This window comes from Gavia stellata, chromosome 18 (assembly GCF_030936135.1).
Source record: "Gavia stellata isolate bGavSte3 chromosome 18, bGavSte3.hap2, whole genome shotgun sequence".
In the NCBI taxonomy this organism is placed as follows: Eukaryota; Metazoa; Chordata; class Aves; order Gaviiformes; family Gaviidae; genus Gavia; species Gavia stellata.
In genome coordinates this window covers 5,658,726-5,676,111 of record NC_082611.1, presented here as the reverse complement: position 1 = coordinate 5,676,111, position 17,386 = coordinate 5,658,726, and the positions used below count along the sequence as shown (strand labels likewise).

At 45.5% G+C, this 17,386-nt stretch overlaps 1 protein-coding gene across 1 annotated transcript; it reads left to right on the top strand.

Moving 5' to 3' along the window:
• Positions 1-553: 553 nt before the first annotated feature.
• BRAT1 (BRCA1 associated ATM activator 1) lies at positions 554-9,740 on the top strand. Its single transcript, XM_059826229.1, has 13 exons — positions 554-680; positions 1,006-1,160; positions 1,948-2,095; positions 3,031-3,403; positions 3,493-3,612; positions 4,771-4,862; positions 5,117-5,235; positions 5,747-5,933; positions 6,326-6,399; positions 6,980-7,082; positions 7,340-7,438; positions 8,464-8,642; positions 8,854-9,740. The coding sequence occupies exons 1-13, from the start codon at positions 554-556 to the stop codon at positions 9,583-9,585; spliced, it is 2,508 nt and encodes an 835-aa protein (XP_059682212.1). The 3' UTR covers positions 9,586-9,740.
• Positions 9,741-17,386: the final 7,646 nt, after the last annotated feature.

Genomic DNA, 17,386 nt, shown 5'->3' with positions numbered 1-17,386 from the left:
GGGTGGCGGCGCCTGCGCAGAGCGGCCGAGGGGGGCGCCGCGCCGGCAGCCTCCGAGCACAACCAGGCGGGTCTCGGCCTTGCTGCGGAGCGCGAGTGCCACCAAGCGGCCCCGAAAGGCAGGAAACCCCGGCGGGCTGTGGAGCAGCACTTGCGAGGGCCGGCTCCGCTCCGCCGCCCCGCCAGCAGCTCCTGCCCGGGGGCGCAGGGACAGCCCGAGGCGGAGCACAGCTCCGACAGCAGCTCCCCTCCGGCTCCCCACGGGCACTGTCTCTAGAGCAACCGCGGGACCCCCTCCAGCACCGCCGCTCTGCAGCGCCACACGAGCGGAGCACTCCACCCTCGCACCGCCCGCCCTCTGAGCGCGCCCGGGCCACGCCCCTTGACCGATCCCCCCCTTGGCCACGCCCCCACCTTTGCGACACTCGCTTTGCGGCTGTGGCCGGTAAGGCGGGTCGTTGCCGGTGAGGGGGCGGCCGCGGAGGGTCCCGCAGCCCCCGGCCATGTCCATCCCGAAGTCGTGCTTCGTCGCCCGGGCCCGCCGCCGCTTCGCCATGACCCGCGAGTGCTCCCTCCTGCTGCCGCGCGTCTGTGCCGCCCTGGCCGACCCGCGGCAGCCCGGCTCCGACGACACCTGCCTGGAGAAGCTGCTCGACTGGTTCCGGCGCCTGACGGAGTTCGGTGAGTGCCCGCCGCCTGCGGGGCCCCAGCCCTGGCCGCCGGTGACCGGCAGGGGCTTGTCCGAGGGGGAGGGAGGCCTGCAGGCCGGGACCCTGGGGGAGGCCTCCCTCAGGGATGCTCTTCCCTCGGTGACACCTGAAAACACTGTTTAGTACTTGAGGCCTGTACCTGGGCTTGGGCTTCAGGTGAACCCAAATTCGTCTCTGACAGTTGTGAGGGGTTACACTCGGCTCAGGCAAGCACCTTAGAGTTATGAGAGAGGACAGAAGTCCTGGCAGTGACCCTCTGTTTTCTGGCCTCTTCTCGGGCAACACCCGGTTGCTAGATCCTACCGTGGAGCTGTTGCAGGACAACCCCTGTCTGACAGAGTTCATCACCTCCGTGCTGGCACTGCCAGAGCCCAGTCCGAGCATCCTCTCCTTTACTCTGCGGTTAGCTGGGATACTTGCCGCTTCCGAAAACCGCTTCCAACACTTGCAGGTGAGTCAGCTACCCAGGTACCTGCTGCCACATGTCTGTTTCCTCCTTCTGTATGGAGGACACCTGAACATGTATGTATTCTGCTTATAAAATTTCTGACATACATTGAACAACTTGGCAAACAGTGATATGGTAATGAAGACCTACAATCATACAGTTCCCTTTTCAACTCTCGTGTAAAGCTGCTGTTGTCTTACTTCTGTCTTGCCACAGTAGTACTATGAATGCTAAAATGTAGTGCTTCTCATCTTCAGTTCAAAACAGTGTATGGGATGACACTATCTCACAGCAGTCATTGCAAAATATTGTATCCCTGGACAGATCCTGTAGACTTAAACTGCACTAACAGATGTAGTTTTCTCCCCACAGTAGGTTGACAGGAAATCTCTGATTCCCTGCAAAAATGAGGGAGCATTTTAAAACCCTGCTTCCTACAGTAGCATACATTTATAGTACAAAACTCAAAACCCAAAAGGCTTCCTTCAGGGAAGAGATGTGTACAACTGCATAAAGCAGTCTAATGGAACTGATATATACATAAGTTGTCCCTCGCATCTAAAAAACAAGCAGTTTTGGTTTTGAACAACTCTGCTGCTTAGTCCATGAAAAGAGACATATGTTGAGTTTAAGCATGGGATTCTGAAAATTTTCTGGTTTAGTGATCCTTTAGCAAGAGAAGGTTTCACTACAGTATTGATACTCTTGACGCAGATGACAGAGCAGCCTCTCCGCTCCCCTTGAGACCCTTTGCTTACAGTTTCCTCTGTGTGTTCTCCTCTGGCCTCAGCAGGAGAAGCTGTTGGTCAGGCTCTTTGGCAGGGATGGGCCTCTGAACAGCGCAGTGTGGGAAGATGCATCTGTGCGAAGTGGCTGGGTGGAGGGTGTGCACAGCATGATGCATCACCAGCCTGCCCTCCACTTCCTCTGCAACAGTGGTGAGTACTTCTAGGACTGGGAACTCCCCAAATCCTCTGTGTCTCTTCCATTCCAGTCTGTTGCTCAGATCTCAAATGAGAGAGACAGGAGTTTTCATTTGTTTAAGAAAAAAAATAAGCCACTTGTCAAAAACACTGAAGTCATTGGAAGATGGTGGGGTTTTTATTAAATTAGTTCTGCATTTAATTTTTTTTATTTTTTTTTCTCAAACACTGAAGATGGTGCCCTTTTTGGAGGGGAGAGAGGCACATCTTATGAAACACATGATAAAAATAGCTTATTAAAAGCCTTCTGTATTTTTATTTGTAACTTATACTAAAAGGTACATTTCAGTATGATTTTAGTGCAGAAAAACTAACCAGGGGCTCATTTATCTCTTAATAGTTGCACACATTTGCAGTCCCATTGTTGTTATGCAGGTAAGTAAATTCTGCTGTTAACACCAACTTTAGGCCCCTCTGTACACAGGATCTAAAAGACTGCATTGGTATTAACATGCAGCATGTGCTGCTGTCCATGTGATGGAAAAGTAGTACTGTTGCTGCCGTTCATGTTTTTCCTACTGGTTGTGTCCAGAGATGGTGCAGGCTCCTTCCATAAATACACAGTGAGTGTGCTGTCAAGTCTCCTAATATTACTAATGCTATATTGAAGTCCTCTTTTGTTCCTGAGTTATTAAAACACCCGAGGATCTGAAAACAATTTTACTTTCTTCTTTTGTTTGCTTTTTGTTTGTTTGTTTGTCGTTAAGGACTGGCTGACTTTGAAATGCCATAGAGACTACAAAATAAAGTATAAAAACCCCCACGAACAGCATTTAAAGCTGTGTGGTACTTGAATTAGAATAATATGTGGTTGGAGTGCAACAAGGCTCCACCTCACAATAAGAAGGCTGTTGTTTTTTTCTCCAGTGACTTGTTTTGTTTTCACACAGGAGGCATAGATGTGATCTTCACTCTGCAAGGGGATCCCAGCCTGTTTGTGGCTTCAGCTGCCAGTCAGCTTCTGGTGCACATGCTCACCCTCTCTGTAGAGTCTGAAACGACTAAACCTCTCAGTACAAAGGACTGTGACTGGCCAGCGTGTGCCCAAATGATTATAAAGCATATAGAAGAATCCCTTCAGTCCAGCTCTGCCTCTCACATCGAGCAGTCATTAAAACTGTTAACTGGTTTGTTTGGCAGTTGTCGTGCTACGTGGACTAAAGTGCTTTGGTTACGTGTAGCAAAGCAAATAGAATCCTTTTTGACGGAAGAGGCTGTTCAAGCACAGCACATGCTGGCGAATCTTTTGCTTAACATGGCATGGTAAAGATCTTCTGCGACCTTGGATCCAGTGATGAGATATATCTGTTTTCCACCATCTAATAAGACATATTACACTTCTTTCTTCTCAGGTCTCCTGTGTTTTGTAACACTGAAGGCAGTTTTTGGGCATTAGTGACTTCTGCTTTGGAACACTTAACCCCAGTACAAGCGGGTCCTTTGGCAGTGGGAATTCTGAGGCTCTACAAATGGTAGGACTTACTGCAATGACATTTTTGCACTCTGCAGTTGTTTCTGTACTAATATCTCTGGTGTCTTTCCAAGAACTGTTTTTTTTCCCTCACTGCATTTTCCACTACATTCCTTAATATGTAAGACTGGTTGGCAAGAACCATGCCAATAGCTAACAAACTTCAGACCCTGATAGTAAGAATAATACAGTTTCAAAGAGAGAGAAATTAAAAGAGTCAATATCATGTTTATGTGTATACACTTGCATCTTACCTGCAGCCAGCTAGTTTCAGGAAGAAATAGCAAACTCCTTCAACTTTATACTGCCAAGGTTAATTAAGATGGACACAATTTGACTGCCTGTCAAATCCAGTAGTCTCTGTTCAGTTTTCTCTTTCACAAAAAACACTGACTAGTGTAAAAGCTTTCACTGCTGTCCAGCCGAATTGCGCATCTGGAGACTGTCGGCAGTTATAGAATAACTTAGGTTAGAAGGAACCAGTAGAAGTGATCTAATTCAACCTCTTCGTCAGTGCAGGGCTAACTTCCAAGATAGATCAGGTTGATCCGGGCCTTCACCATTCAAGTTTCAGAAATCCGCAAGGATAGGGATTCCACAGCTTCTCTGGGCAACCTGTTCCAGTGCTTAAGCACTTTCATTTCACCATGAAAAGTATTTTCTGTATATCCAGTTGGAATCTACCCTGTTGCAATTTAAGATTCTTGTCTTGTTGTGCACCTCTGAGAAGTCTGCCTGCATCTTCTCCATAACTCCCCTTTAGGTAGTGAAAAAGCATCAAGAAATCATCAGATGAATACAGCGCATACAGATACTGATTTACAGGCTAAGTAACACCTGTGTCTTAAGATATAAGGACACGATTTTGTTGACAAGAAATGCCCCTCTCTAAACCACCTTCTTACACAGAATCCCACTCTCTACTTGCATAGCTTGATGAGGCTGCTTCTAAATTCCAGAGCAATTTCTCCTCTGCTTTCAGTTAGCCAGGGAAGCTTGGAAGAAGGCTTGAATTGTGATAATGCTTTCATTGCTCTGTCATTGCTGGCTTGTTTAAAAGCCTGCATGAAAAACATTATTCTGCTCAGCATTTGGGGGCAGATATTTGGGAAGGAATTGAAGTGTTCTTGTTTTGGTAACTGCTGTTTCCTCCTTGAAGCCCACAAGATGTGAGGATTCAGGCACTGACTGTTCTACTTCAGCCAATGGACTGTATTTTGAGAGCAGCCTCCCAGCCTCTGGAATACGCAGGTACAGTTGTGATAGAAAAGTTAGAGGCTAGTCTGCTTGCCAGTGTTTTAAGTGTCTGGTGCAGACAAAACTGGAGGAGGAAGAGTAGAAGTCAAAGACAGGAGCAGTGTTTGTGGTGAAGTGCAGCACTCTACTGATGGTTGCATTTGAAGGGATATTCATACTACATCACCTGAATATCTTGATTAACTTTAAAAATCACAGTCCTTTGTATTCACTAACAACCTGAGCTTTTCCCTCCTTTGGTCCTCTAGGTTTGCTGGATGAGTCTGTTAGTGATCCCGTCACTGTTGAAAGTCTTCTGTCTTCCAAGTCATCTTGTGCTAATCTCCTGTGTCAGACCCTTGCTCATCTGGAGGAACTGCTGTCTCTGGTAACATTCAGAGAAGGAAAACAGCCTAGGGATCAAATTGGTCCTTGAAAGACAGCGTTAAGATTGGTTGCAAACTTTTGCAGTAGAGCATACAGAACGTGGAGAGGAGTTGACAGTGAGGACTTCCATAAGTTAAAGAAATCTAGCACAGTAGATTCCAAATAGGAAACCAGAGGAATACTGAGGCTTGTAAAGAAGGACTGCACTTAGTTTTAAATCCATCTTCAAAAGCTTTGTTACCATGCCTTACTTCTACTGCAGTTATTGATCCAGTGAAAAAACATAAATTGAACTGCTTTCCCAAGCACTGAGAAGAATCTCCTTCCGTCTGTGCAATAGTTCTTGGGAGAGAGGAAGATAATTTGTTTGTAGTTATTAGCATTGTGGTACCTTAAGAACACACTAGAAATAGCAATTTTTGCTGCCTCCTGACCAAAAACTCCTGCTCTGTATGCACACTTGAGACTTTTGCTGGAAACGTTTTTCTTTTTTCTTTCTCTGCTCCCATTAGATTCGTTTGCCAGTGGATTTACCCTATACATCTTTGCTACGCTCTCTCATGACAATATTACAATTCTGTAATGGCTTCCTGAGTCCAGCTTCTCCTCTGGGAAGCACAATAAGCCGAATCTTGATCAATTGCTTCAGAGTACAGAGGTCAGCTCTTGATGTCCTAGCAGCACTCTCGGAGCGAAAAGGTGAGTTAATCTTTGCACTTTAATTTTTTTTTTTTTTTCGGAAATACTTGACTATTCTGTAGTTGCAGAATTTTTCATTCCCCTTCACTGATCTTTCTGAATGAAGACTACCACTTCCATTTCTGAAACTTCTTCATTTTTTCCACTTCTTCCTAATGTCTCGGCTAACCTTACTTTCTGTTGATGAGCTAGGGCAGGTAATGCTGTAATTCAAAAGGTTTTAGCGGTTGTGAGAAATTAGATGTTTCTTCTTTACTTTGAGGACTCTACTTGCTTTCTTCTCCAAAACAGTTTTTACAATCCTCTGGCTTTCTGTGTTTCAGCAGTTGAATTGAGATTCAGCTGCTCCTTCTCTCAGTATTGGTGGTTTAGTTTTGTTTTCTGTGTTTCAGGCTGTGACATGCTCATAGGAAGTCTATTTGATGTCCTTCTGGCATACCTGGAGAGTCCAAACACCAGCCCTACTGTGAGTATACAACTAAGGAGAGATCCAAGTCTATTAGCTTGCCCCAGTGGGATATAGTTCTGAGAAATTGTCTGACAATAGTTGTTTCTTAGCACAGTTTGTATTAGAATGTGTAGACTTGTCTTGATTCTGGGTGGCTTGCAGGAAATAGCTAAAATTCTAATGAGAGAGTAACAGACCAATACATTGAGTGTTCTTGAAAAGACAGGAGCCATCACGTCTAAGAGTAGTGCCAACATACTCAACTTGACATGGCCCTTAAGTATTGAATTCTTGGCGTTAAGGGGTTTTGTTTTCATGCTTTGTTTTGTTCAAATGACTCTGATAATTGCAAATCAAAAGCTGGAGGTACTAGAACTTCATAATACTAAGCTGAGAACAAGCATTTTCTGGGTGTCTGTTAAAAATGTTATATAGGCACTATTTATTTGTGGCTTATTTCTTAGCAAGGAAGCATATGTACTTGTTTACTCTGAGAATTTCTCTGTAAGTTTGAGGCTGAAACAAATTTTGTCTAGCATAAAGGCAACAATGCCATCCTCCTGTAGTAAAGTCAATCATCTGCTTTATATTGCTTCAGGTTCTAAAGAAAACATTTCAAGCTACATCCAAGTGGTTGGTGCGTTTGCAGGAACTGTCCTGCTCCAACAGTCAGTGGCAACAAACTGAGAAGATTTTGGAAGGTAACAAAGCTATTCAAGTTGCGACAAACAGTAGCTAGCGGTATATATGAAACCTGCTCTTGCCTACCTTTCCTGCTCAAAGCACTTAGGATTCATTTGTTCACAATTATGTTGAATTTAGGTTTAGCTGCCCAAACAGAGCTTTGAAGAACTCTGGGAGAAGCACACAGCAGCAGCAAGAGGGATTGCATCAGATAAAATGATATAGAGGTTGTACAGTCATTGCTTCAGTAAGGCTTGTTACTTGGCTTTTGCAGATGTGTTTCTGGTGCTGCAGAAGCGTTTATGCAGTCCTTGTTGGGAAGTAAGAGATTCTTCTCTGGAGTTCCTCACTGTCCTGATTAAATGCTTGAGAGGTAGGTACAGAGATCTAACAGTTCAGACTGGAGGAGTATTTCTTGTAATGTTATAAAAGTCAGTCAGGCTTGTGAAGCATCCTTTGACCTGTAACTGGAGGCGTAAGAAAAGAAAGTGTCAAGATTTTTACTCTTAAATCATAATGAAAATCTGACAAAAAGATTAATAAACTTATCCTGCTTTTTTGTTGAACTCGGATTGCCCTGCCCTCCTTAATGGCAGTTTTGGTGAGTTAAACTGAGGGATGCTGATACAGTCATATATGTTGAGACATGTACGTCAAGGCAGGTGACTGCTTAATGGCAGATAATATTTCCCCTTTTTTCAGTTTGCAGTGGAGTCTGGTTTCACTCAGCAGGCTGGGGACTGGGATTTAGGAGGCTAAAAGCCTAGATCTGCTTTGCATGCTTTGGATTAATTAGTGATTTTCCACTTTACTGGTAGCTCAGGCTTTGCAGCAGGTAGCACTAAGGCAATGTTAATTCTCCTACAGTAGCTCTGCATTGTTGGAAGAGAGGGGGATGTTGTCAACTACTCTTGTTCTCAGATCACAAAGGAAGTATCCAGCACACTCAGCTGCATTAGCAGTTTACCCTGCAGCCCCTCTCAGTGCTGCCGCTGCCTTCTTTTTCTTTGCCGTATGCCTTGACAACAAGAAAAGACTACTATTTTTTCCTCCTTTAAGCAAATGCATAAGTTTGATGAGGCTGAAACCATGTTCCTACTTGCCCAGAGAAAGTTTTTTCTTGCCGCTAGAACAACTGTAAATGGATTTTTCCAAGTTCCAGTGTCTAGCAGGGCTTGACTGAAAGTCACCAAGCTGCTGGAAAATGGGGAGCCTGACACAGAGTGTCTGTGCTCTTGTGAGCAGCTGCCTGGTCTCTGGAGTGGCTCAGCTCACTGGCAGCTGTCCCTGCAGTCAGTGGGCATCCTTGTATGACGCAAAGAACTGTTTGCATTGGAAACAGCTTCATGCTCTGAGAGAATAAAGTCTTGCTTCTTCGGATTGCTGTCTTGTTTACAGACCAGGAGGAGTTCAGGCAGTCTCTCCTGTCTTCAGAGGTGCCGAGGCTTACAGAAGATCTTCTTGAGGATCCAGAAAGCTACGTGCGAGCGAGTGCTGTGACCGCTGTGGGACACTTGGCCTTCATTACTTACTTTGCTCCAGAGTCACCTGTCATAGGGAATCAATATAATAAAGAGGTATGATGACTTTATGTAGCTCACTGCAGAATCAAGCAGAACTACGCATCAGTTTACTGCTGTACTACTTATAATTTTCTTCACAAATTACCTGCAGTCTCATGCAGGCAGATTTCATAACCGGTACTGAAAATACTACATTTTTTATTTCCGCTGTTCTTGTTTCTTTGCACGTTCCTCCCCTCATTGTGCTTTCTCTTTGCACATTTAGAACACTGTAGCAAAGCTTCAAGAAATCTTGTCAACGGACCCAGAGGGCTTTCCTAGGAGGGCTGTGATCAGCATCTTCACGAAGTGGGTGAGACAAGGCTGCACAGGTCAGCTGGAAGATACAGAGCAGTTTGTCTCTGAAGTGATCCAGACTGTGGAGCATGACTTAGACTGGGAAGTCAGACATGGTGGTTTGGAACTGGTTGAAACTTTCTGTAGTCAGACAATTTGTCAACTTGGCCTTCCTGAGTGCCCCTGTGATCCTGACTCATCTGCAGTCGCTAGTTCCATTCATCAGAACGAGTCGCTGCAGATATTTTGCCGAGCAAAACTGTTCAGCTTTTTGTTTCGGTCTTTGTGTGACTGCGACAAACCAGTAGGTCAGAGAGCCTGTGATATACTGCTTGTCTTAAGAGGTAATTTCTATCCAATTAGTACCCTGAAGGATTCAGAAGAGTCTGGAGATGCACCTATGGGACACAGCATTGCCTGGTTACAAAGGACACTAAGGCAGGGTTCTTTGGCCCAGAACTTCCCCACAGATGGTGGTAATGGGGTGGATTTTCAAGATCCAGAGTGCATGATGCTAGCTTTAGGTACCATAGACTTAGAAGAGCTACATGATGAGCTCAGTAAAAGTAGTGACCATGTGGAGAAAAGCCCTCAGTCTCTCTTACAGGACATCCTCGCTACTGTGGGAACCATAGAGGAGAATGAAGCTGACTGTTACTGAAGACATCTTCTGCTCTGAGGGAGCAGTGCTTAAGCAGTTTTCTTCTGGAGAAGAATTTTTTGCTACCAGTCATGCAGTCTTTCTTGAGAAGAGGATAAAAGAAGTGTTAACGCTGAATGGAGAAAAGGATTGTTTCAGTAGCTGTTAAATGGGTTAGAAAGTCTTTGCTTTAATACTGATGAATTTTTTGTTAAAAAGTGTAGTCTCCAATAAACTGATTTGTTTTTCAAAGTAAACCCATTAAGAAATGCATTTGTTCTTTTTTTTTTTTTGTAAGTCCTCTGTCTTTACGTAAGGAAACACTCCTAAAAAGCAAAACAGTGACTGAAAACTGGTTTTTGCATGCTCCTTTTAAAGCCAGAGTAGCTAAAAACTGATGAAGACTTTTTAAGGGACAATTGTTTTGACCTTATCTGAGTTAGAGTTCCCTGGGGCATTTAAGGAGTCAAAAGCTGATCAACCTTAACATTATAAACTTTCTTCCGTAGATAACATACTTGTTTGATCTCAGCAGTGACACTAAAAAGCTGACTTTGTTCTTAATTGAAGCCAGAAGCAAGTCCATTTTGCTGAATTTTTCAAGTGCTGCTATTCTCCATTCCTAAAGAACTAGGAGAGCTTCTAACTAGTAGGAGAAACTGACACCTGCAGCTTTTTCATCATAAAATAGATCTATGCTTAACCTTGGTAAACAGAGCAGGGCAGCTATAGTGCTAATGGCCAGACTGTTTTCTGAGAAAAGATCACAAATTTTTTAAAAACTCGGGGAAGACTGTAGTTTGCAGCTTGCTCCAATGCCTTGCATTGTGCTAAGAAGCTTTCTGAAACCTAGAGAAAAAAAAAAGTACCTTTACCAGTAGGTCAAACCATGCTGTATTCCTTTTTGTCACCGAGGTGTTACTTTACCCTTGTGCAGCCTATGTAGAGGCGGGAACACAACGCTCGTTTTAAGCTAATGGAGGCTATAGCATCTAATGCCGTGGAAGAACTTCTGCAATCTCCTCCTTCGGTGTTATGCCTGCAGCAGTACAATGGGGTGAGATGTAGTTTGAATTTATTGCTGCTGATGTTGAAGATACACTCCCTGCCTTTTAATGAAGTCAGCACACTTACCTATCACTCCGTGCACAGCTTTATGTATGACAGAGCCCTTGGGTGTTGTACCAGCAGCCGTTACTAGGAGAAAGCAGTTCTGCTTCTGATACGCAGTTCTACCTGAGCAGGGTCTGCACCTGGCAAAAGACAGAAGACATTAAAAATCAGGCCTTTTCCTGCCACTGTGTTTTTGAATTGAAAGGGTTAGCGAGAGAGAGGGGGATTTGCTTTTAAAGTAGCATGGATTGTTTTTGGAGTTTCAGCAATCCTGTCTGGTGAAGGGATTATAGTTCCAAAACTAGCATTGTGTGTTGGCAATAGGTCAGCTATGCTCCAGGAAAGGAGACAGCAGGTTGCTGGGTAAATGTCTTCCTCCTGTTCAGCACTAGAATTCTTGTGATTTCAGGGTTCTGCAGTTTAGGAGACTCTAAGGAATTAATCGAATATCAGCAAATTGAAAAAGTGACTTGTTACAGAAGGGAAACTCCACTACTTATTACAGAGGTCTCTTGACTCCCAGGCCTATTAATTTTTAATGGCACTTTTTTTCTTTTTATATCAGCTGGGGTGATGGTGACATTGTTAAGTTTATACTGTTTGCCTAACTGTAGTCCAAAGTCTTGTTACACACAGGATGCTTGTACACTAAAACCCGATGTACAACAAACTAGGAGGGCTCCTTATCTTTAGAAGGGGAATTAAGGACTCCTTTCATCTTTCATTAAAAACGGGTCTCCACCTCCAGCAATTAGGTGACTCAGTGCTGATTTTGTACTTCCCTCTCTTCTGAGCTCGCTACGTTGCCTTACTTTGTTTTCTCTGCCGCTCTAGTTACAGTAGAGAGTCTTATTAACACTGGGATTCTTGGACTGACATCCTGCACCTGATAATTGGGAGAAACATGAAGAGTCATGAACATCTGAGCAGCGTGAGAAACAAATGCCAGGGAATAGAGAGATTATGGGAGATGAAAGCAAAAGAAAAAAATCCCATGTTTATTTCCATAGAAAGTGATGGCAGTGGGTCTTGCAAGATGAAAATTTAGCTACTGAATAGGTAAACACACACCACCACCAACTAAAGATGGGAATCATCCATCATGCTGCGAAGCCATACCTTCTATAGGATGCCCACCTTTGCACACTGTTAAGAACTCACGTGCAAGCCCTACCCTACTTACCCTGCTCATTTTCAACCCACTTCTTACCTACCAAAACTTTTTGCACCTCCACAAGATCCTTATCCCAGCCACACAGCTTTCTGCTGCCTTCAGAATTTACACCACGGGGTATGTCTTGCCAAGGAGCTGTGGTCATGGTGCACCAAGGGGAAGAAGGGTTTAACGCTCAAGGAGACCGGCCTGAGAAGCAGACTTGTTACCTCCATGTGCAACCTGAGCATTCACTTCAACAAGTGCTGTTGCCACTTACCACTCCGCAGCACAACAACAGTGGTCCCTCCGTAAACTCTACACACCCAGCTCGCGCCTGTCACACACTGAGGACTCCAGCAACGTAGAGGGGGAGGTGGGCTGCCTGGCCTTCCATTATGGACACAGGAGAAAGTTCTAAGCTGCCTTTTTGGGCTGGATTTCCGTGGAAACTGCTGCTTTCGCACCATCAGTGCTGTAGCTGTGTACAGTGCCTGCAGGAGGCAGGCACCACCGAGGGAGTTTTTCCAATACACACACACTCTACAGCTGATTTCAGCAAAGGCTGTGGCCAGACATGGGCCTTATTTAATGCAAGAGGCACCAAGGCTCAGGACTGTCATTTGCTTTAATGTGGGCTGTGGATAGCCGGCAGTAGCAACACAGGTGGTATCAACGCAGAACATCACAGATCAGAAAAAAAAATATGTCTCCAATGGCTGGTATTGTGAAAGAAGAAGATTACAAAGCTCATTTCAGCTCTATCTGAACAGCAGCAATGTAAGCTCTGATCTGTACGCAGGCATGAAATTCCTAGAGTTGCTTTCAACACATTTCAACAAAGCTCTGAAGGAAGGATTTATCCCTTAACTGCTCAGACTCAGACAGACACAGGAGAGAATAAGCATCTTTGGCTCAGTCCTACACTAGTAATGGCTTTATAAAACCTGCCAAAAGAACGGCTGTTAATTTTCTGTTTTAATACACTGGACATTTAAAATTCAAATTCTTTGCCTAATTATACTAATTGCACAACTTCGTCGAAAATGGGCCATAAATGTCTGAGGCTGTTGCTTTAGCTTAGATATACGTGATCTGTGATTACAGATCAACTCGTACATGTCTTTGCAATTTCTTTTGTCCGTCTCTAATAAAATTTGCTCTACCTTTCAATCTGTATTCATTAAGACTTCTAAAAACCACCATATGTTAGAGAGGAAACTCATCAACCAGCTTCACTGCAGAAGTTCTCAGCAATTTACAACGGAAAAATATATCAGTAGCAACACCTCTGTAGTCTGTGTCATTTCCCTTTAGAGCAGTGGTTTTTGTCCTCTGCTGGGAAATAAAGCACCACTTAACACAGCCAGACCTCAGCCTGTGTCAGACATGTTCCTCCACAGACAGGATGGATCTTGCCTATAACCTTGCAAACCAGCACACAGAGAAATGGAAGGGCTTTTTCTCAAAGCAGCAGTGTGTCTGTCTGAACAAGGTGGAACAGAGCTGGTGATGTACAGCTGTAATGAAAGCATTCGGGGCTCTGCAAACACACATCATGGGTATGCTTCTAACTCATTGGGAAATGAGCAGTCCCTGCAATACTACAGGTGCAATTACACCACTCTTTCAGTTAAAGCAACATGAAACTAAAGAAAAGAGTATTGCTATCTGTAATATCAATGCCAAGTCTCTGCTTAGAGCACAGCAACTCTAAGTGTTAAAGGACTGTACTTACCATAAACATAGAACAGGGCTGCGAAGATGCCTTTCACGTGGCTGCCTCCAAAAGAAACCCATCCAAACCAAGTCACTCCCCAGCTCGCTTTGCAGCTGCTCAGTTGTTAAACTCTGTGCAAGGGCAGGAACACAGGAGAGAGGGTACACCCACTCCTTTGAGAGACAGTGCCCGATCAGACCAGATCAGGTATAAAGTAAAACCACAACCTTAAACAGCTCCTGTAGAGCATTAGGGCTTCAACCATGGTAGGGCTGCCCCTTGTCACTCCTTTTCAGTGCAAGGTAGGTGGGAATTACCTTTAAGAGATAGAAAGATACACTTTCAGATCTTCAGTTCTCCCATTATTTCATTATCTCTTGGTCCTCATATTTCCAGTCTCTATTGACCCCATATTCCCCGAGCTTTCAGGCTAGGTCAGTCGACGGGAGCAGGGAGCTTGTGCTGCTGTGCATGGGACATCAAGGCTTGCTTCGGCTGGTCCCTCACCACCACCACCACCACCCCCCTGCTCAGGGGGGTGATGTTTCAGCCACGCTCAGAGCTTTGGACTCGCATCAGCTTCGGGGCTGGGCTGTGATCAGCACGAAGGAGCTGCACAGCCCAGCCTGGCAGATGATGAATCCAGGCTGTACCTCTTGAAATATGACTTGGCCCAGCCGAGCCAGCTCCAAAATAAACCCTTATTAAGCTGTGTTAGCCATCACACATGCAATTCTTCTGATTTAGCCCTTACATAGGCTGGGCAGGGGCACAGGTGAGCCCCCGAGCCCATTGCTCTCAAAACCAAGCACACTTGATGGGACTGATCTCGTGATTACAACTCTCATTAGATGCCAACAACAAAAAGCTGCAGTTAAAACACCAATGGCAATGGTTGCTAAGTGACAGCATCCGTACAGGCTTGTCACAGCCGTGAGACAAACAGCCGTGGCTGCACAGCAATCCCATCTTCTCCATGTAATTGGGGATAAAAATGCTGTTTTCATTACCATCTAGTAACCTTAACTTTGACCTGTCAGAGTATTTTATGCTTTAGGTTTTGACAAAGAGCCCCGTGAAAACAAGGCTAAAGCCTCCACTGAAACCAGTGGAAGTGGGTTTGATTCAAAATATCTTTAATATTGCATGCTCTTTCAATATTTTTTCTTCCCAGTGAACTAGTGCACAAGGCAACAACATGGCTTTCTCAGCTAAATGGTCTATTTCTGTAAAACAAGGAGCTATGTGACAGTATTTTCAGTGAGGGTCATTTGAAAAAACAATGACAAAATCAACAAAAAATACACCTGTCAGCTTCTAAAGTGAACCTGTGGGCTATGTTCAACACTGAAGGTTTCTGCAATATTTGGAAAAGATTCTAACTTTTTCAGAGCGGCAAACACGATATATCCTTATAAATAAAGTATTTAAGCTGGAACTTTAAAATTACATGAAGTGACGGTGGAGTTGTTAAGGAGTCTGGGATCCAGCAGGGCACGAAGGGGTCACTTGCTCCAGTGAAAGCAGTGGTGGGACAAAGCAGTGGTGGGACGGGGTGGGAGGAAGCCGTAATAGGTACTTATGTACCATTTTGCCTGGGTGGAGTGTTGCAGACCCCTAAAGTAGAGAGACCCTAATTAGCACAACTGGCAGCTCAATGCATCCAAGGAAGATATATTTAAAAAAAAAGGGAAGGCAAAAAAATAAAAGTATTGCAACAGGCTGTAGGCAATAGCTTGCTCACCCTACGAACTCTTACACACTGCAGAAAAACCTGTTTGAGGCCACGCTGGTAGTGGAGACAAAGGGTCGGATCTGTCAATGCCTGGTGAACAGATCGGAAGTGACCAGGAAAAGCCACCACCCGGCAGCCAAACGGAGCGAGAAAAGCACAAACAGGCGTGCACAGCTCGGCACGCACGCACACCGGCTGCAGCGCAATCGTGAGAGCTGTACGGGCATATGCAGGCACTCAAACACGTGGGCTCATCTTCAGCTGCTGATGCAGTGCATCTTGGCATGAAACATCCTACCAGAGTGCGTGTGACCACATCTACTCCAAGCAGCAGTTCTCAGTGACTGTTGAAGCTAATTACGCCCTTTCCTAATGAATTCTCTTTTGGCTGCATCCACAGAAGCCTCGATTTCCAGTGCCCCGAGTAACAGCCCTGATCCTGCCGACAGCTCTAACAACACACGAGTTGCCAGTGCAGTCAAAGCTCATCCACATGGATAAAGCCAACTTGACTGTTGCCTTTGGTCACTATCTCCATGTCAGCATATTAAACATTTCTGGTTTGCACATCGCATTTTACTCTGGCACAATTTCCTCCTCTATATTTTATCCATAAATGCAGCACTTTTCCTAGCTGTTCTTACTCCTCAGATTGCTTTGCCACAGTCAAGAAAGTGAACATGCCTCATACTGGTATTAAAACCCCGCGTCCCTGCTCTCTAAATCACACGGCACAGGGTGAATATTGCTGTGCAGGCAAAGGTCGGACTTTTCAGCAGCATTAAATTAGGCAGCTCAAAGGTGTAGCACGCCGGCTGGATGGATGGATGAAAGGCACGTCCTCCGCGTATGCCACGGCGCAGCGCTGGCGGGCAGACAGCTCAACCGCGCCGTTACTACAGACATGGCATCGTGGAGGGGAAAAAAAGAGAGACCTCCTCTCTCCCTAATTCCTCTTGAGAACTTCTGCCCCGCAGGGATCAGCCTTGCCTTCCTCCTTAGTTTGGGAGCATCTTCTCCGCCCTTTGTTTATCACAACGAGATCAAACATCCATCTCCATGGAAACGTCTGAGCTCAAAGAGTTTCTGCACTACTGCTTTACACCCTGCACAGAGGTTTCGGCACTGGTTTGTGAACAGAAGCTTTGAGAAGATCAGCGTTCAGGTCTTTACAGAAATGGTTTGATTAGTAATAATTGACGACCTGAGCAGCGTGCGTGTGTGTATAAACAACACGCACACCGCAGAGCGGAGCTGCCCTCGCGTTAGGGCACCTGTGTGCCATGAAGGGCGCAGCCGTTCAGCTGTACACGGAGGCACCCCACACACTGGCTCCTTCGGCTTCCAGGCTGTTTTCCTCATGTCCAGAGTAGATGAGGGACATTGTCACGTGTGTTCTTTGGTAGACGGCACCCCAGCACTTTATCCCTCCACCTGAATTTCCGTAGGACTTTCAGCAGATCTAGGGACCAGAGCTGCCGGAGCACATTACTGCCCGCTCTGTGCTGCGTCTCAAGCCTCGGAGGAGCTGCCTGGACTTACCCAGCAGAGATGGCAAGTGGCACAACACCCAGCCCAGCAAAGACTTCACGAATCCTGCATTCAAGCTGTCACCTCTGGGCCAGCAGTGGCCGGGGCACTGGTGCCGAGTCATTTGGTGACTTCCCTCCCGGCAGTCAGGAGCTCCAATTCCTTCAGCAGAGTCACTCCTACAACTGATTCCCAGGAGAGGGAAAATAAATTAAAAATATAAGAAAACCAGACATGTTTTATGGTATTTTTGTTCCCTGTTCAGCGCACCACATGGCCACACAAACTGTTAAACTGCCGTACGGGGGGGCAGGAGCAACCAGCGGGGAGGAAAACTATTGAAACAGCCATTGCAGCAGCTGCCACCGACAGAAAGTGGACGTGGAGCTGCAGCCTCGCAGGAAATCCTGGGTTCGCCTTAACCCTCATATGAAGAAAAGTCAGGACAAAAAGGAGTGAAACAGAACTCACTTGCGAGACTCATATTTTCACAGGTGTGTCCCGAGAAGGGCGAGCGGGGAGCGGAGAGCACTCGGGGCTGTGTTAGCAGCGAAGCAGAGCTAACAGCACC